Source organism: Ilyonectria robusta (assembly GCF_021365365.1).
Source record: "Ilyonectria robusta strain PMI_751 chromosome Unknown BGZ61scaffold_13, whole genome shotgun sequence".
In the NCBI taxonomy this organism is placed as follows: Eukaryota; Fungi; Ascomycota; class Sordariomycetes; order Hypocreales; family Nectriaceae; genus Ilyonectria; species Ilyonectria robusta.
In genome coordinates, this window is record NW_025764447.1 from 659331 (window position 1) to 678742 (window position 19412).

A 19412-nucleotide genomic window follows, 5' to 3' on the forward strand; every position below is an offset into this window, starting at 1 on the left:
TCACTCAGACCCGCGCACTTGACCGCCCATCGACCCTTTGCACTAGGCTGAGGATCTTGGTAACAAGATTATTATTTAGGCTCCCTGTTGCTAAGTTGTGGTTACACGCCTGATTGGCACTTTTGGACGAGTCCTCCCAGGAGAAACGCCGCTTCCCTCGGAGGCAAGGAACTCAGTATGGAGATAGATAGTGTCGTCCGCAGTGCGCATAAAGAATCCCACTATCCTGCCACGTATCTCAAAGCCACGCATGCTGGTATGCACAGATGCCTTTGGCTCCGTCGAAGTATCTCGCACTCTCATCTCGTCAGGCGGCAGCCCAGGGCGCAAAGCCGGAGCCGACGGCCGGTCAGACTCGTCCAAGAGCACGTCGTGCTCAATCTCGATAACCCGCCGACCAACGCCGTGCGTGGTGCTCACCTCCCAGAGGTTCTCGCGGGCAATGCCAAGGATCTTCATCAGACGCAGGGCTTCTAGTCGCGTGTCCAAGCAGCGACACTTGATCGCAATGAAGAATAACATGGGGATGACGCCCGTCTCGAAAATGAACTTGGCGGATTTGGTCGTCATTCGGTACGCGTCTGGGACGGTGGTGTTGAGAGTCTGGGCCCGGGCAATCAGCCAGCGGAAACTATCGAGGTACGCATCGTAGCCGGTTTCGTCAGCGCTAAAGGCCATTTCCGACCAGATCCGGCAGATCTCGTGGCGCATGAGTAGAAAGCCTCGTAGCATCTCTTTGATGAAGTCTTCGCCAAGCTTGAAGTGTTTCGTTGCTGTGGTTAGTGACGTTAGGCCGACGTCAAAGTCTGCGGATAAAAGCTGCCACTGCTCCAAGAGAGTCCTGATCCTCTCCTGTTCTGCTAGTAGTCCGGCCGAGGCCGGCTGATATCTCGAGATTCGACAGATTTCATGGCGCATAAGGAGAAATCCTCGTATCATCTCTTTAATACAATCGTCTCCAAGCTTGAAATGGTGGATAACGGGTATACCTGTCGAAGCAAGTCCGGCCTCGAAGTTTGCGAGCATTATCAACCACTGCTCCAAGAGGGACCTTATCTTCTCTTGTTCCGCCAGCAGTTCTAACGAAACTGGCTGGTGTCTCAAATTTCCGATCCGATGTGCATCGCCCCATCGCACAAGGCGCACCGTCCGGCAAAAGATGTCGTCCATCATAGTTTGCGCATCGGAGAATGAGCAGAATTCAATCGGAACAGATTCATCCCATGCAATGAGATTGGGAACATCGTCACTACTATTTCCAAAGAAGAAAGGAAGCATGCTCAACCGTCTAAAAATGGGCCGCAGGTGTTCTTTCGCCCATGAGGGGACAGACGTGGCATTTTCCATAATGGCAATACCGGACTTGCAATGTGTGATGGCGGCTTCTCGGTTGGACTGGAGGCACTCAATACAGGTGAACAGAATGCAGACGAGCAGCACCACGGCCGGACTATCCATGGTTTTCAGTTCGTGGATCGCAGCATTATAGTGTCGCAGCGCCAGAGGATTGTCCCGCAGCCGAACATCCCCCTCGGCTTCAGCGTTGAACTGCTCATACAGGGCGCTGATGGCCACGACGGAATGCCTCACGGCGGGCTCGTAGCAGCTAAACTGCATCACCAGCCGCGTCCAGAACTGCGGGTCCGTCGCGCCCGACAGAAACGGCCCGGCCGTCTCGCGAAAGAACTGCAGGGCCCGTCGCTCGCTTGCGGCGTGGATTCCGGGGAGCGCTTGGCGCGGGCGGTAGATGGCGAGCGCGGTGTAGATGGTGGGCGGCGCGTAGCCGTCGCATTTGCGGTGTCCCGACGTGCAGCGCTCGCAGATCGGTTTGCGCTCGTCGCATTTCACCTTGCGGATCCTGGCTATGGTTAGTACGGGCGATGTGAGGCTCGGTGAGGTTGCGTGCGGGAGACTTGCTTGCACGTCAAACAGCCGGTCCTGACCTTGCGGCTTCCTCGTCGCGCCATTGATTCCCGGGGCGATGGAGCTTGAAAATCCCAGCGGAAGTGGTGTTTGCGTTGTAGGCTTCAGGTTTCCCCTTACAATTCGATTTGTAAGATAAAATCCCAACACCAAGATTCTACCTGAGCTCCGGCATCAAGGGGAACTGACATCATCTTCAAGCCTGGATCCTTCCACTCAAACGGGTTAGACGCGCATTGAGACGAACTGGAGACAAGTCCGAGCCGGCCAATACGAGCTTCCCCCTTTTGAGGCGCAGCAGTTCTGCAGCGAATGTCATTGGTGGCTCCGAGAATCCCTCTTCCCATCGCTTCGACAATTGGCTTCTCGCCCTGCACTCTGCTGTACCTAGTACAGTGATGTGATGTGATCCTTCGTGGGTATTCTCGAGTATCCGTAGTGCACTCGTCTATCGGGTTTAATATCTTCAGGGTCGGTCGCTAGAGGGCTTGGCAAACGTACTCTATCTCACTAGACCGACCCGACTTGGGGGCTGACTGCGGATTGGTCCGATGTCTCGCAGACTAAATCCTTCAAGCCATGTCCCTGCTGACGGCTTTCGACTACATGTCTTGAAATGTTGAAACCAAACAACACTTGCTTGCTTCGTGTGTGAGAGAAACCGTCTAAGCCATTCGCGACTCAGGCTGCACGACCGTACCCACACTATGTCTCACACTTCCATCCCGGTGCGAGATGTCTCACCTGCAAATGAATTCTCCGGGCCTGTTTCTCCTCAGCTGTTTCTCCTTGGGATGACAGGCGCCCAACGTCTTAATGTACCTGATTCAGGGTCACAAGTGTACTGACTTAAGCAGCTTCACATTGGCCCATGGCACTTCGGCAACGGCACGTCGGCACGCTATCCACCAGTTACACGGAGTGGATCACCGCCTAAGGTGCCGGTAGCCGTCACCCTTTCGCACCAAATAACCCCGGTCTGGACAACTCCACTTGCGGGAAGGGAATCCAGGGTACTTGAACTTATTAATTTCTAACACTAACTATACACACAGGTCTCGCTAATGACCCGTGATTAAACGTGCAAATCTAAGGGGTATGATTCTTGGTGGGCGTCCAGGTAGTACTCGTCCTTCTCGGCGTGGAAGTTGCTATGCATCCGGCGCATGAACAAGTCCAGCACGGCCTCCTTCAGGTTCCGCACCGTCAGGTGCTTGTGGAACCAGTGATGGCGGATAAAGACGCCGCCGCACTTCTTGTCGCCAATGTACGGCGCGCCGTTGCCGTCCATGCACGAAATCACCCGCAGCTCGTCCGTCGCGTTGTAGTCGTACCGCACGTGGTTGCTGAAGGCTGCCTGCTCGTGCGCCCAGTCCTTGTCCCAGTGGCCGCACTCCTTGTAGCGCTCGCCCGTCGGGCACTTGTCCCACACGTCGAAGAGTTCCTGCGTGCGGTTGCTCTGCTGCGCGATGATGAAGCCCGTGTTCCACATGACCCAGCCGTTGTGGTCGCGGTTGCGCCCGGCGTTGGGATCCTCGGCCATGGCGACGAGGGTTTCCGTCGTGACGTTCCACATGCTCATCAGCCACTCGAAGGGCATGTGCGGGTACATGAAGACGGCGTCGGCGTCGAGGAAGACGACAAAGTCGTGCGTCTTGAGGGCTTCCTTGATCATCGGGACCTTGACCCAGGTGCCGTGACGGCCCTCGTAGGTGGGCGCGCGGACGAGGCGGTAGTCGTATCCGTGGATCATGGCTGCGCAGAGTTAGTCTCGTGTCGAGAGTCAAGCCCAGGCGTGGAAACAGCCGGAGACGGTAGGCGAGAGCATACCGTAGAGTTGGTGGTTCATCCAGCCGCCAGTCCTTCCCGTCATGTTCTTGTAATTCATCGGGTGTGTGTTCATCAAGTCACCGTCCTTTTCCTCCATGCGAGTGTCGACGTCGAGGATGAGCAACTTCTTGCCCAGCCCCGACCAGCGGTGGACACCCTCTGGGAGATCGTATCGGTAGCCCTCGTCGGTGACAAAGTGCGTGTCGTTCATGGGGTGCAGCGTCGGCTTCCATAATTGCGCTATCAGGCCCGGGAAGTCTTTGGGGATGTTGTCCGGCTGCATCCCTTCATTGTACACCCTGTGCGCCGAGATGATGTGTCAGTGACAGATGGCCTTTTACACCTTGGTGGAGGGGCTCGACTCACCGATGCGGCAAAGCGTTCTCCGTTGCCGCGGCCAGGTAGAACTTCTGGGTGTAAAAGACGAGCCCGAAGACCAGCAGAGTGCCGACGCTCATCAGCGCGCATTTCCGCTGGTTCTGCGGGCTTTGTAGTGATGATAGAATCATGGCTGTGTGTGAGGGGAGGCGCGGGGCCGAGGCGAGAGGACGGTCCAAAGGAGTGGATGGAGGGAGTCGTTTTTTTTCCCGCTTCCCTTGGAGGACGGCAGACAGAAGAAGAGCAGCGCAAAGTGAGGCGATCCAAGGCCCTTTTACTGCTGTTGCGGTGTACACAACTCCGGGAGGGACTATCTCATATTGCAGGGCGGTGATGCGATACGAGACGATGGTAAACGAGGACCGAAAAAGCTCTAGAGGATTGAAAGGAGGAAGAATGCGGCAATGCAGCACCAGGTCGGTCTAGGTTTGGAGAGAGCGGAGCTGTATAATTTACTCCATCTCGTATTTTAATTCTCGGTTGCTTGTTCGATTCGACCCCCCCTCCCCTTTGCGGGCTCTGCGGGCTGTGCGCGCCTCGTATTGGCCTCTGTCTCTTGTCTCTCTCTCTCGTGCTGCGCAGTTTCAGCACCACGGCCTTTTCCACAGCAGCGACGCCCCCGGGTGCCGGCACAGTGGATATCGTATCAGGTATTCAGGGAGCCGCCAAACCCGTGGGCTGGAACGGGGCCAGTCGAGGACCCTTTGACGGGGCCCACCCGGGCGAAGTTTTGCTGTTACGACGGGACCAACAAGAACGCCCAGGAGCGGAAGCACGCCCCCTGTGGGTCGATATCGATGGGGTCTAGATCGGGAAGGGTCTGCGGCTTTGCTAGGGGGGGGGGAAAGCTTAGTAGGGGAGGTAAAGGGACAGGCTGCGATTGTGACTGGGGGGGGGGGGGGGAGGACCGAGAAAACAAGCCAGTCAAAGCAGGACGCCGCAGCCGAGGGGCAAAAGGAGCGTCGTCGTCATGGTGTCTCTCTGCTCTAGACATGGTGTCACTCACTACGGGGACTCCGTCTTAACCGTGCTCTCTCTCTGTGTGCTATGTATAGCTGGACGATTGAGCCGTAGGGCTAGAATGACATGACCCCCTCGTACTCAAGCTCGCCACGTCTCCAGACGAACCCCGTCCGCCCCAGGCCTTCGTCTCATCTCCTTGCTCCTCTTGCCTCTTGGCAATCAATCGGCATTGTCCGCGTCGTAAAACCTAATCTTTCTCGACGGTTGCGTGCCTGGCTGTCCTCGCGACAGTCCTGTAGGGTAGCCACGCGTCTCCACTGCTACACTGCCCCCGGCCGTCTGCAGCCACGGCCAATCTGGGTTCGTCTGTGACAGGTGGTCGCATCACATCATGTTTATCGTGCGAAGAGGTTTAGTGGTCGGGTTGATTCCGCAGCGGACAGTTTGAGTATTCGCCGAACCCACCGAACCGGATTTGCTTTTGCTTTTGCTTTTGTTCTGTAGGCACCTGTGTTTGTGTTTGACACTTGACGGTTCACCAGCCACTACAGCTTACTGCGGGTGCCTTGCGCTGCCTCGCCGTCTCGCAAACTGGCCGCAATTGATTTGCTGCACCGTAGAATTCATTCTCCGTTAATCCCCCCCCGTCGTTTTCTTTGCTACACCACCCTGTCCATAAGCCCTCCCATACTTTAAACATGTCCTGGGATTTTAAGCTTGTTGATTAGCTCACGCATCCACGACGCGTCCGCATCCGTCAAAATCGGTCCGGACGACGATACAGACGCCTTCTGGAATGACGCGTGCTTGGAAATATACCGACAATCTGGACAGGATCGATTGTGGCTTGGCGAGAGCGTCGAATAAGCTTTGTTTCAGGCACAGTAACAGGGCACAGTAACAGGGCACAGTACGGATAACAGGCACAGTAACAGGCACAGCAGCAAGGACAACAATCCCGGTTCGTGATGCTGTCATTACTCACCCGTGATTTGGCATGGCGCACTTCAGTTGAAACAACTCCATGCATCCGTCACCAGCATTCACACCGACCCGACTGAGCTCGGCCCTGGCCGTTGGACCACCTAAATTGGCATTAATCAGGGCATGCACGCACCCTGGTTTCAGCTGCACAATACCGGCCCCGTTTCCGCCAAATCACACGCGACTCGCGAGGGCCACCAGCGCATTAATACGAGGTGCTCCGTCCACGGCCAGCTCAGTGACACGACAAGCAAGACCCAGATCTTTTTAGCGCCTGCAGGTACATCAATCCACACACGACAGCCCCGATTCTTCTCTCGTATAAAGAAAGGCGCTGAAGGGATAAAACATCGTTGGCCGCCCTTTCTCCCCGCCCCTCGACTCTGAGCACAATTTTGAGCGCGGAACTCTGCCGGTTCGAATCGTGTAAAGATGATAAGGAGTCGATTCGACCGAGGAAATTGGCCTGCGACAGTCCGCGCCAACCCGTATCCTGATATATCACGAGCGCTTAGTCGAAGGTTACGACATAGAGTTGACAAGGTGTTGGGATACGAGACGATGAGCACGGCTGGTGCAAAACGGCCACCACAGTCACCACAACCGAGGCACTTCGATGCTAGTTCTCTCGAGAGACTGCCTTCCGCCTCGCCTCAACCGACGACCGGAAAATATCGAGCGCTGCCTCGTCTCGGCCTCGATTGCCATCGTCCATCTCCCAGCCTCCACCTTCCCTCCGAGGTTCGAGAAAGTCTGCCGACTCATCATCCTCTACCATTTCTCGTTCGTACTCAGTCCCATTGACATACGTTTCGCAATCCATCCACTCGTTTTCCGTGTAGTACGCATATTCCAATCCAGCCTCGGCCGATTCAGACATGCCAGTTCTGTACCGAAATACATCTTGGCCAGAGATTTCTGGCGAAGGGCAATCGAAGTAACGGAAGTCGTTCCATATAACCCCGTGGCTTCTGGTCGCCCCGATCATCTGATTGTAAGGATTGCCAGCATATCCGGAACCGTCAACGGTAGCCGGATAATCCCATCTCGTAGAACCCATCTTGAAGACTCTCAAGTTCGTCATTGAGCCGGTCCAGTGAGAAAAGAGGCGGTGCCATCGTAGTGTCCCAACAAAAGTCTCCACAGGTCCTTCGGAACTCGGGTTGGCATAGTATCCCTCGTGCGAGATGATGACCTCTTCTCCGTTGGCTTGACGAACAGCCGACGTTCCATGATTGAGTTCGACCCCCAGCGCATGTGCCAAGATGGCGCAGGTATCCAAGTACAACTCTTCCAGGCCTCGAGACCCAAACCACTCAATTTGCCATTCGTGACTGAAGATGAAATTGCGAAGCGCTAAAACCCTCAAATTGGGCATGCCGCAACCAACAAGCCGGAAGTCCATTTTGGGATACCAGCCCCACGGTGCGTGGGAATGCAGCGAGAGCACCTTGAGGTTGGCGGCGACTGGCGAGGACAACCATGTGTAGGGTATACTCTCGAAAAAGTCGTGGCCTGTGGCGCTGGGCACTCCATACGCGCCGCGAGTTTGTCTTGCGATGAGTAGTCTCAAGTCGGTCAGGCGCTCGGAGCCAAGGATTGTTTTGAAAGCATCCGAACCTACTAGTCGGGATTCAAGACGAGCCTCCAAGTTGGAAATTGTGATGCATTTAAGGACAATGGGGCCTTGCGACATGCCAACCGGATACTTCTTCATCTCGTACTTGTACACCTCCTCTATGTTAAGCCCGGCGTCCACATTTTGCTGGCTCTCCTTGGACCATGATCCTGCCAGGGTATTGAAGACGGTGTGAAGAATCCGATAGCGAAAGTCGGAGGATTCTTCGGGAAACGAGTCATCTCCACACTCGGGGGGAAATCGTAGATGAAGAGCGCTGAGCTGGCGGAAGCAGGACAAGAACGCCAACGCATCAAAAAAGCTCGACGGGATCTCATAGTGCCACCCTGAGCGATAACGGAAGTGGGAACCGATCCAAGGATCGCAAGTGACTTCTCTCACAAACCCACGTAGCTTTTCCGACTCGGCAATCTCCATAAACCGCTCTGGATCATCGCCGGTGGCCTGGAGGCGGATACTGCGAAACACAGCGGGCGTCGCAATGGAGACCAAGTCGCGGCTGGTACGTCGCAGGCTGCTGGCAGAAAATCTAGGCAGAAGGGATACTATCTGGCCGAGGATCTCCGGCGGAAGCGAGGTGAGTTGTGAGGCGTCGCGAGACATGTTGTCGGATTGGCGGCCCTGGGGGTCCGGGTATTCTCGACTGTAGCCTGTCCCTAGAAGATGTTGGCCGAGTGTGCTCGCAAACAAGACGTATTAGCGGGGAGGCTGAGTAGGGTCGCATTATGTACACAAGTTTGGTAGAGTCCAACCCTTGTTCCGGCTGCCACCCCATTCGAGTAGCGCGATCTAGTGACTCATGCGCAATGGGCTGACAAGGGGCTATGCAGGCTAGAGCCCGTATTAATTCTTACACTATTCTGTGACTCTAATGTTTAATCTGCTCTTAATTCGGGGTCGAATAAACGAATCCTAACATTTTAAACTGGCTTATGAATCAAGGCGTATTTGTTGTTCTATATTCCTGGAACCAAGATATCTCATCCTCAATATCCTCTCACTGCTGCTGCTATCGTCAGTACCGCGCTGCGCAGGGGCTTAAAATCCACGCATTGCACTGAGAAACGCGAATACTGTCTTCAAATGCTCGATATGTCGGTCGAGAATAATGGCGTTTCTCTCGGTGTAGAGTTGGTTTAAGAAAACCGGACCAGCTAAGAACAAAGAATATCCAAGAAATGGGGGCTGTTGAGAGAGAACCTGTCAGCAAGAGAGCCCTGTTGTTGGGTATTTCTTGAATAATATGGACATGCAATTAGGACATTATGACTTATAATGTTCTCACAAATCATGGTTATACTTCGTGCACTGCGAATGCAAGCCGCGGATCGCTCTTTCAGGAAAAGAGCTGGAGCACGGGGGAATTGTACTGTTCTTGCTGATAATGAGGCACGACGCCTGTTGACACTGGAATACTCGGTATCATCGTCACTAACTTCGTTATGCTGAGCTTCCCCACTGTCAGAGTCGGAGGTGCTGGTAGCAACGCCGATTGGTAAGGAGACGTGATTTAGTAGCATTTGTAGACGGTGTGATATGAGGGAGAGAATATATTTTCCGTGGTCACTTTCTTGATTTGTGGGCAACTCAAACCTTTCGATGTCAAATTGGAGCTGTTTCTACGCCCTGCAGAACCTGGCATCCACCTCCCCTCTCTCTATTGTGCGGAACTATTTATATCCAAGGAAAAAAAGCTCATGAAAGGTGGATTTCCCTTATCTCTGATTCTGGTGCCATTAATTGCACTGGCCTCTGTGAACTGACCCGCCCCAGTCTCTCTTTTCCCCTGACGGAATGCAGGCTTGGAAGACGCTCGGCGCCAGGGCGTAGTTGGAGTCGTTGACCAGCCATGGAGGGGGAGTGCCACAGTGCCTTGATGGGCCTGGCTTGGCTGGGCTGGGCTTGGCTCCAGAACCGGAGCCAGGTTGGCCAGGTCGGGGCTAAGCAGACCTAAAGCCAACGAAGGACCTCTCGGTGGGTCCCTCCTCCGACCTTGACCAACGCCAACCCCCAGGTCTACTGGCCAAACCCCCCCCCAAAAAGACTGACCGGGTGGTCAACGAAGCTCTTAAGATGTGTCGCGAGGTCCTCTCCCCTTATCTCCACCACGGATTCGAAGCTTGTCTCCTTCTATCCCATCACCCCACTGCCTTCAAGCACGCCGCCACCGTCATGCTGCGCAAGGCAGGGAAAAAGAGTCACCATGTCCCCAAAAGTTGGAGACCCATCGCATTGCTGCCAGTCGTTGGAAAGGTCCTGGAAAAGATCGTCACAAACCGCCTCAAGGCTCTTGTCGTCGAACACAATCTTCTTCCCAATACCCAGTTTGGCGTCCCTGGCAAATGCACAACCAAAGCTCTCCAGTTTCTTCTTAATCCAATATACACCGCCTGGACACGCAGCCCTGCAAAGAAAGCAACATTGATGGGCATTGATATTCTGGGTGCCTTTAACCACGTCGATCGCGAAAAACTCCTCGAAGTCTTGGCCGAGTGTGGCATACCTGACTGGATTATCTACTTCATCTCATCTTTTCTATCAAGTCGCAGCACTTACCTCGAGACACCAGGCCATACCTCGAGCCAATTCTGGGTCGATATTGGCATTCCACAAGGTAGTCCTTTGTCACCCCTCCTCTTTCTCTTCTTTTCATCACCCATCCTGAGAACGATTCCCATCGTGTTGGATATGCAAGTCAAAATATTTGCCTTTGCTTACATCGACGACACCTACATCCTAGTTACGTCAAATTCCTACGCCAAGAACTGCAAAACATTGGAAATGTGTCACAAAAAGCTCATGGACTGGGCTACAACATCCGGCGTTACCTTTGAGCCCTCCAAGTACGCCATTATGCATTTCAAACGTCCCTACAGCAGGGATGCTGATTGTCAGCTGCTACCTAATATCAACGGACTCGAACGTGGAAAAGACGACGATAAACAACCCAAGACGCAACTTCGCATACTCGGCGTATTAGTGGACCATGGGTTACGATAGACTGGACACGTGGAAGAGGTGAGAGTATATCTTCCATTGGTACCTTTGTATCAGCTAACAAGGTTTATCATGTAGGTACAGGCCAAAGTCAGGAAACAGATGCAATATCTGAAACGTATTTCTGGGTCTATCTGGGGACCGTCATTGTGCAAGATGCGACAGCTTTACGTTACAAAGATTCGACCCATCATCTCATACGCATGTCCCGCGTGGTTCATGCACATCGATGGCGTCAAGTTGAAATATGGCATCACGGAAGGGCTGATCGAGCAACTGGAGTCTCTCCAGTATCAATGTCTTGTTCAAATTTCGGGAGCAATGCAACGCACCTCGCGGCAGGTTCTTGAGAAAGAACTAAACGTTGAAAGCATTCGAGTTTTTCTCTGTCGTCTAGGGGCATCTCAGCGAGCCCGAGCCCTCTCAGACCCCGACCACGGAATGATCCTTCAAATCACAATACCGCCGAGTTGGGAGCCGCTGTCCCCAGCTGTTCACCCATACCGGGTACTTGAAAACACCTCGCAGCTCTTGAAAGCCGAAACACTCCGGAAACTGTACGAGCTGAACGAGAAGTCCGAGGTGCTTAAGATTTGGTCCGACCCAACGAGACAGAAGAAGGCCATCAACAGCCATGTTGCACACAAGTCGCAGGAGTGGAGTGCGAAGTTGTGGACCACTTACCAGCGGAAGCGTGCCCAAGAGAGGAAGCATCGGACTGAAGCTACCGACGATGCTTGGGGCCCAATGGCCTTGAGCTATTACAAACCCCTCACACGGGCCCAGAGCACCATGCTGCTGCATTGTCGAACTGGGGTCATCGGTCTCAACTACTACTTGTTTTCAATTGGTTCGCTACCGGATAGAGTACGTTCCCAAGCTCGCAATGACATCTACTTTGACTGACAGGTACTACAGGAAGCCTCCAGGTGCCCATGCGGAACTGGGGAACACACGGCCGAGCATTTATTCCTTCATTGTCCTGACCTGCGGAAGGCAAGGTCAAAGCTGAGATTCAAGCTGAGCTACATCGACATGCACAGTTTGTTGACACGCAACGCTGCCGTCGCTGCCGATTGGGCCCTGACATACTTTGGAATCGAACAATTCCAATCGGCAAAGGCGGATTCCCAGTTCCAAGACCCCAACAAGCTCGAATGGTTCATGAGGGAACACCAGTTCGAGCATCCCAAAAAGCAACCCCATTCCCTCGATGAGGGAACCTAGTGTTTGAATTTACTGCATTTTGTAAGTAGGCCCATGCTCGAAGATATCATGGAGACGCCGGCTGACATTTCGGTGGGTTTAAGCGTTGCGCGCACGTCACAGTTGCCAAGGCCCAAGTTTTGGGTTTCAAGCTGCTTTTTTCTTCTCTGCCGGAATCCTGTCTAACTTTTTCGACGTAAGAATATTGGAACCGTTTTTATATGGGTCAAGTTGCTGACGTGTATTGAGAAGCCAGTCTAACCTTGATGAATGTAAGTAAACCCATTCTGGGTGATGCGTCACCTTTGTTGTGTTCGTATACTTATCAAGAAAGGCACTGAAAACTCCCACGACCCGACCTGTGAGTATGTCTCCAGTAACAAAAGCAGATTGATAACTTTCTGATACTAAGGAAGCTAGAACGCCCCGAGATCCGTAAGTTGCCCTGCCAGAACGCCCTGAAGTCGTACCTGATCGTCTCGAAGCCAACGCCCATGATGTCCCGTTTGTATTCCAACCCACTGTCGGAGTTGCAGAATGTGATCGCTAATTAATTGCAAGAAGTCATTCGAATCCCCCTCCGTAGGCATTCCAAAATACTAATCTAGGGTTATTGCTAATCATGTTAGAGCCAGCACCCTAGGTGGCTAGCATCCGTACCAGCCCGACGCAGCACAATAACTCCTGGAACCAGGGGTTGTATTTTTCGTAAGTGGGGTGTTTGAATTACCAGACTTCATTCTAATCTATCTGTAGACGGCCAATTTCTGCGAGGAACTTTTGGCCCCTGTCGTCGTCGGTGTTTTCGATATCATCGGCCAGGTCATACAATGCGCCCATTTCTATCCGGATGAATGTAATGTCGATGCCGGTGGCCTGACTTCCCTGCGGATTGGCTCTGTTCCTATCGTCAAGAAACAGACCGCATCCGAAAATGGCTAACGGTATATTCAGAGAATTTATAATTCCATGTTCTATTGCTAACAGTCTCTCTCTAGCAATCCTTTGGTTTCTATCCAGGCGTTCTGGGTGGTGTGGTGAGAGGTCTAGGAGGTTCCTTTCTCTAAGGAATTTTAGATGGTTATCCAGCTTGCGTCTTTCCCTTTCGTCTCGAAGATTCCAATGGAATCCTGTGCTGTGCCGGAATCCAGATTCGTATCCCTGATGCGCAGGGATATATGTAACAAGGGCCTTGCGATTGATGGGTAAGTATTAATTCTATATTCTTAGAATACCGGACTAACTGCAATTGGTAAAAGCAGTCGACATGGTGACAAGTTATTCAGATGAAATTTATTGAGATGGGATGAGTGTCAGAAGGGAAGTTGGTCCCTTGACGATGGGAGACGGTTAGTATATATATTCCCTGAACAGTTTGGAGACTAATGTGTGATATATAAGTCAGTCTCCCTTATATCCTATTGCTCGGAATAAGGTTACTATCTCAAGGTTGTTGACTGCAGACAGCAAGGTCGTTGACTGCAGACAGCAAGGTCGTTGACTGCAGACAATAGGGTTGAAGTCAGAGGGGTTGAATGGAAGCTTCAGGCAGAGACCGGTGGGCAACAACCTTATTGTTCAGCTACTGTTTCTTCTGGTGCTGGGTGTAGCCCTTATTGTTTATTCCTACTGTTTGAGATTACTGTATGGCTTTGATCTATCTGATGATATTGAGTAAAGCTAAAAAAACCAAATAAATCGCGACACTCCCGCAAACCAAGTTCCACGTATTTCCTACTACAACTGTGAGATGATAATTATATGGCTCGGGTTGCCCGCCTGGCATCGAATATGTCGTTGGAACTGTACAAGTAATTATAAGGTTATTAATGACGTCATCTATCTCCAGCCTCTGCACTGCTGCCTGAAGGTTGTGTTCCAGATGCTTCAGAGCGGGGCAACCTTTGTGGACGTGTCTGACGGATAAAACCCGGCCGTGATCCCTCCTCATTCCAACTTCATTCTTCGCCATCCACCATCATCTCACACATTCCATCATCAACCTCGAGTTGCATCTCCCTCCCACATCACAGTCATTTGATCTTTCTCGCAACGCTGCTTGCCTCCATCTATCTCTATCTCGGCCAGCGTCGTCCCTCTTTCACGCACCTCAACGACACTTTCACGCACCTCAACGTCGCTTTCACGCACCTCAACGTCACTTTCACGCACCTCAACGCCATGTCTTCACGTCCCTCCATCTTGAAGCTTCCTGCCGAGCTCCGAAACAAAATCTACCAGGAATACTTTACCGTCCAAGGTGGCTACGTCTTCAACTTCGACTCGCGAAAACTGGTGGCGGCTAATGGTCGCCCCATCGACCTCGCCCTAATGTACACCTGCCGGCTTATTGCAGAGGATACAAAACACATTCCGATCACTCTGAATACCATCACCTTCTCCACGGCCAACTCTGAAAACTGGGTTGAGGAAGCAGCTTTCTTTCATAATGCGTTAAACCAATTATGCTACTCTGAGAAAGTTCGTCTGGAGCAGGCCCGACACCTGTTGGCCCCAGACATCGTCTCTCAAATCACGCAGAAGTTCCCTGATTTTGCTCCATGCATGCGTCAGATATTGTCCCCGGGCCTTCCTCATGACCTAATAACTTCTCGTTACGATAAATCACCCACCTATCACCGAAGAGCTTTTTTGTATTCGTTACAGCTTCTTGATCGTCAAAATTGGGGCTATGACTATATCGAAGAACTTGGCAGCCTGGCCGTCTCCCCTAGGTCTACCATATTTCAGTGTATTGACGGATTAAGTCTTCCTCGTGTGCCGTGGGCTTTTGTCGATGACGACCGCCTTACAAGACTGTGTCATCGTTTTGCACATAGGGTCTTACAACCCATTGACGGTCTGCAATACCGGTATTCCGCAGCTGCTGTTGCAATCCGCTTTCTGGACTCCATCCCTGCTAGCATGCGCCTTAAGATACGGAATATCGTGTTACACGAAGATCGTCGAGCCATTGCTTTCCCTGAGTCTCACGCCCGCGGCCTGATCCCGTTCTGCCAAGAAAACCCACTCCTTCGCATTGAACGACGCGTTGACCTGTGGAGAACCATTTTCCAGGCAGAAGAGATGAATATGCTGGAAAAATCTAGAGGCCGGGTGCGAGAAAAGGATGGAAAGTTTTCAACTAACGGGCTTTGTGGCTCGTTAGCTGATTGGCTCATTGAAGCTGCTGAGCTACCCCAGGATGGAATGCCTCCCAATTCTTTCTCCCTCGTCTTGGACGGTGATCCAGCAACCGACCTATGTGCTGAGATTTTTCAAACACTCGTTCATCCACATGTCGCCTTCGGTAAAGTTTTTGAGGCGCTACGCTATCAAGGTATACATCCAATCACATTTGAGTCGAACGACTTGCCGAAGCGCCGGTCCACTTTTACCAAGGAGCTACGCCATCTTGTTAACCAAACCTCCAATGTGCGATGCAACTTCGATCCCGGCCAAAGTTGCGATTTTGGAAAAATTCTCCTGGAGGGTTTTGGATGGGACAATGATCAATGGAGGAGAACCTACTACCAACGCATGCCATCTGATTTCGACATAACCCCGATCCTCCCAAAGTGGCATGACCTACTACTTGAGAATTTCGACAGGAGGGATATGGATCTTTCGAAGCTACGAAGAGCACGCCCCGGCGCGGAACTCAGCTCGTAGGATGACTATTAGTATCAAACAGACGATTAGTGTAAATCCTAGAACTACTGCGAAGTGTTCAAGGATCTCTATTTCGGGTCACACCGAACCAATTAGCGGCATCAATTTGCGTCTTCTATAAGCAGTCCTGTTCGAGTTAGATATGAATTATGAGATAATGATTGGAGACTCTCTTTGGGAAATCTGGTAGTATTAATGAGAAGGATTTGGGCAAAGATACTAAATTAACCCACAGGCCCACGTCCTTTTTTATTACGATAGAAATGCCCGGGTTTTGTTTAATCCCCAGAGTCCATGCAATTTTCCCCTCCAAGGTGAAATTCCTCCCATCTAATAATGTCTGTTAACTGTGCCAGGGAAGTATTATCCCAACAAGAAATATTCTTTGCTTGCATGCTAATACTATGAGAGCGTAAAGACAATTACGGGGCCGAAGTTTGCTCTGAAACCACATGAGCCAGTCCATTCAGCCAGGGTAACCAGTCCACCAGCATGCCAAACCCCTTGCCAACTCTACAACTCAACTTCTATACAGCTAGTCTGTGACCAGTCGAGTTCGAATAAAACAACCTAGTCCACTTCTGAGACTCATCGTAAATGTGGTCCAGGGTGGCAGCCATACGACGCCGGCAGCTTCTCCCCCCCAGAACCTCAACATGCCCATCACCGCCTGAACGGAAAAATTCTCAGTTTGGCGGTGGGATGAATGCTCTTGTCGGATGCAGCACTACTGCCAAGATTTGACAGACGCAGGAATATCTGAGGGAAGACCCCCCTAGTAATTACACCCCACACTGTACGTGGATCATGCGCGACCCAGCTCGTAACCACGGCCAAAAAAATGCATGTTAGTAATTGTCATTCATGCAAGTTCCGGTATTGAAATGAAAGTTCTCAAAAGCAGGACACACGAATTACTCCTGTATTGAGCTTCTAGAACGTTTCTAAGGAATACGAAATCTTGGTGCTAGGTCCGGAATATTGAAAACCCGGTTCCGGCTGATCTTGGAGACACATTTTCGCATGGGCCAAAGCCAGTTCCGACAATTCATCAGATGTTCATCCATTGGCCACTTTAGTATCTGAGCCCTCCACTGTTCGTTCCGACGGAATAAATGGAGTCGCATAGAGAATGCGGTTAAACCTACCCCTGGGAGTATTCTCAAGCCGTATCCATTCAGCGCACCACCCCGATCACTTCACCCAGATTGAAGACCTCAAGAACCGAAATAATCTGATTAACGTTGCCTTTCATGGAGAACAACGTACCCGACTCGCCGTCGGCTAGTCCGTCTGACAGCATAGGAAAGGCATCGACCTCAGCCTCTCAGCCTCGCAACCGGGCTCTAGCCAAAGCTTCGCGGCGAAATCATTCCAAGACGAGGACGGGGTGTTATACCTGCAAGAGACGCAAGATAAAGGTTTGTCCTATTTCTCTCAAACAAGCTTGAATGTGGTGTTCTTGAGCGGTATCCAACCTACCCATATCCCGAACAATGCGCTTACTCTCTGCTAGTGCGACGAGCAACGACCGTCCTGTAAGAACTGCGTTAAACACGGAGTTACTTGTGACTTTGCACAGGCGACTCAGACCACCCTTCGCCAAAATCCCAGCGCAGATTCCGAGTTAAACCTACTGGACCTCGAACTTCTGCACAACTTCACCACCTTGACTTATTCGACCCTCACTCATGACCCTGCTATCCAAAATCTTTGGAAGTTTGGTATTATTCGCTTGGCTGTCGGCTGCGACTATCTCATGCGGAGTATTCTCGCCGTTTCGGCCCTCCATATAGCCCAGCACCGCCCAGAGCAGAAGGACTTCTACGTCTCTAATGCCATTATATACCATCAAATTGCAAGCCGCACTGCGATAAGGCTGATGGCGGAAGCTAAGCCCGAGAATAGCGAGTGCCTCTGGGCCTTTAGTATCTCAACAATATATTTCGGTAAGCCTCTCATCCCATATCCTCTAACCTCTCTTGTTTCATCCTTAACAATACCGGTGTCAGCTATGGGAAGCCCGAGGGATAACAATACTTCACTCTTGATCGGAGAGTCTTCGTTTCCAGACTGGCTTTTCCTGTTGGACGGAGTGCGTCACATTCTGAATAGTCTTCAGACCACGTCCTATACTGGAGTCCTTTCACCGATGATTGCCGACGGTGCGAAGAGATGGATCGCCTCTCACGAGCCTCAACACGTGAAATCCAACATCCTGGACAACCTCGAAACCCAAATCAGATCAAATGTGACCGACCCGGCTCTCATGTCAATTTACGGCGTAGCTATCGACGAGCTACGACCCCAACTGAGCTTTGCGTTTTCTCCGGAATGCCAGAACCTGGATATAATGGACGCCTTTGTGTGGCAGTTTGCCGTAGTAGAGAACTTTATGCCTCTATTGAAGGTGCCAACGCAAGAGGCGGTGGTTATTTTCGCTCACCATTGCTTGATCCTCAATAAACTGCAGAGCATTTGGTGGTTGCGAGGCTGGGACAAGTTTATCATGTCAAGAGCGTGGGAGATTCTGGATCAGGAACACAGGTTGTGGATTCAGTGGCCTATAGAGGAGATAGGCTGGGTTCCACCCTGATCTTTGACTCTGTATCCATAATTGGTCGCATATATAGTGTCGTGTCCGGTCAATTTGTTTTTAAATGCCACGGCTTAATGTTAAGTTCTTGTTGACCTAACACTCAAAATCACCATTGCCCCATCCAATTGTCCATCTGTTCGTCTCAAATTGGGCCTAGTGTTGCTTAAACGTCCGAGATAAAGTGGCAGTATCATTTGCCTGTAGAAGGTTTGTTTCAGAGGTGCTATTGACTAACCTTCAAATAAGCTAATGATCTTAATTGCTGGATTATATGCCATCTCTTCAAACCTGGAGACACTTCCCACCACCGCCTCCAAGCACGTCTCAAGCGGCACAATCTCGATATCCCTCGCAGTACTAAGAGGTCGCATGATAACAGCTATGAGAGTTTCTCAACTAAAGGGTTTACCGTATGAAAGACAGCAGCACCAGCCTGATCCAAGCTCTGTGAGTTGGTCGCAAGCTCACCAATGCTGTGGCCAAGCATCAACTGGAATGCAATTGACCGTATCATGTGACCTGGAGACTCTGGCAGCTTACCCAAGTACTTTGAGCTCGCAATGAGGCTGAGAAGCCATACTTACTTTGGCCACATGCCAGCTGCAGTGGCTAGGCCAGCGATTTGGCCCACGCGGCAAATGATGCAAAGGATATCCGCTTCCCTTGCCGCTGTGTCTGGCAGACAATTTAAAACGAAGTTTGACCGCTAGTAGCCCATATCTTGAGGAACATTCCAGTCTTCGTAGACTTGCTCGAGGACTGTACCTCTAAGTCCCGCAACAGTGCTGATACTAGATATAAAGGGTCAGACAGCCTGATAAGATCCGTGCCGTAGCTGCCGTTGAAATTTAGTCTGTTACATTTTGGGACGATTATATAATATCTGAAACGGCTTCCAAACGGGCTGCTAGAAATCCAGTCTAAACTACCTAGGTTTTAGAGCTTCAGCTCGAGGGTCTGTCAGTTTTAGAGCTCTAGCAGGTGGGCCTTTAAAGTTAAGACTTCTGAACTTGAAGCCTGAAGGCTGTTAGAGGCCGATTTCATCTTTATCTATAAATTAATCTCGAGCTTTTTAATAAATAGACAAGTTAAATAATCCTATTATTATTAAAGTAATTTTGGGTTATTTATTTTCAATTGAATAATTATAAGCGGTTTTCGTTTTAGCTTTACTCAACATTATCAGATAGATTAAAACCATATAGTAATCTCAAACAGTAG

The 19412-nt window shown here is 51.3% G+C and overlaps 6 protein-coding genes across 6 annotated transcripts; 2 read left to right on the plus strand and 4 right to left on the minus strand.

The window, feature by feature from the left end:
• Window positions 1–90: 90 nt before the first annotated feature.
• BGZ61DRAFT_355463 (uncharacterized protein) lies at window positions 91–1967 on the minus strand (the record flags this gene model as incomplete). Its single annotated transcript, XM_046240705.1, has 3 exons — window positions 91–841; window positions 1052–1848; window positions 1914–1967. 3 exons carry the CDS (start codon window positions 1965–1967, stop codon window positions 91–93), a joined length of 1602 nt encoding a protein of 533 aa, XP_046102796.1.
• Window positions 1968–2729: 762 nt separating this feature from the next.
• On the minus strand, window positions 2730–4632 carry BGZ61DRAFT_454437 (uncharacterized protein). The gene is made up of 3 exons (XM_046246224.1): window positions 4120–4632; window positions 3754–4052; window positions 2730–3678 (listed from the first exon to the last, which is right to left on the minus strand). Exons 1-3 carry the CDS (start codon window positions 4260–4262, stop codon window positions 2999–3001), a joined length of 1122 nt encoding a protein of 373 aa, XP_046102797.1. The 5' UTR covers window positions 4263–4632; the 3' UTR covers window positions 2730–2998.
• A 2065-nt stretch (window positions 4633–6697) lies between these two features.
• Window positions 6698–8320, minus strand: BGZ61DRAFT_355171 (uncharacterized protein; the record flags this gene model as incomplete). The annotated part of the gene is made up of 2 exons (XM_046240685.1): window positions 6698–7066; window positions 7106–8320. 2 exons carry the CDS (start codon window positions 8318–8320, stop codon window positions 6698–6700), a joined length of 1584 nt encoding a protein of 527 aa, XP_046102798.1.
• Window positions 8321–12261: 3941 nt separating this feature from the next.
• BGZ61DRAFT_454447 (uncharacterized protein) lies at window positions 12262–13565 on the minus strand. Its single transcript, XM_046246225.1, has 6 exons — window positions 13322–13565; window positions 13180–13269; window positions 12919–13125; window positions 12677–12864; window positions 12550–12628; window positions 12262–12355 (listed from the first exon to the last, which is right to left on the minus strand). The coding sequence occupies exons 2-5, from the start codon at window positions 13187–13189 to the stop codon at window positions 12560–12562; spliced, it is 474 nt and encodes a 157-aa protein (XP_046102799.1). The 5' UTR covers window positions 13190–13269; window positions 13322–13565; the 3' UTR covers window positions 12262–12355; window positions 12550–12559.
• Window positions 13566–13876: 311 nt separating this feature from the next.
• BGZ61DRAFT_454449 (uncharacterized protein) lies at window positions 13877–15898 on the plus strand. Its single transcript, XM_046246226.1, has one exon. The coding sequence runs from the start codon at window positions 14102–14104 to the stop codon at window positions 15590–15592; it is 1491 nt and encodes a 496-aa protein (XP_046102800.1). The 5' UTR covers window positions 13877–14101; the 3' UTR covers window positions 15593–15898.
• A 746-nt stretch (window positions 15899–16644) lies between these two features.
• BGZ61DRAFT_454452 (uncharacterized protein) lies at window positions 16645–18311 on the plus strand. The gene is made up of 3 exons (XM_046246227.1): window positions 16645–17013; window positions 17109–17541; window positions 17605–18311. The coding sequence occupies exons 1-3, from the start codon at window positions 16846–16848 to the stop codon at window positions 18186–18188; spliced, it is 1185 nt and encodes a 394-aa protein (XP_046102801.1). The 5' UTR covers window positions 16645–16845; the 3' UTR covers window positions 18189–18311.
• The last annotated feature ends 1101 nt before the right edge of the window (window positions 18312–19412 follow it).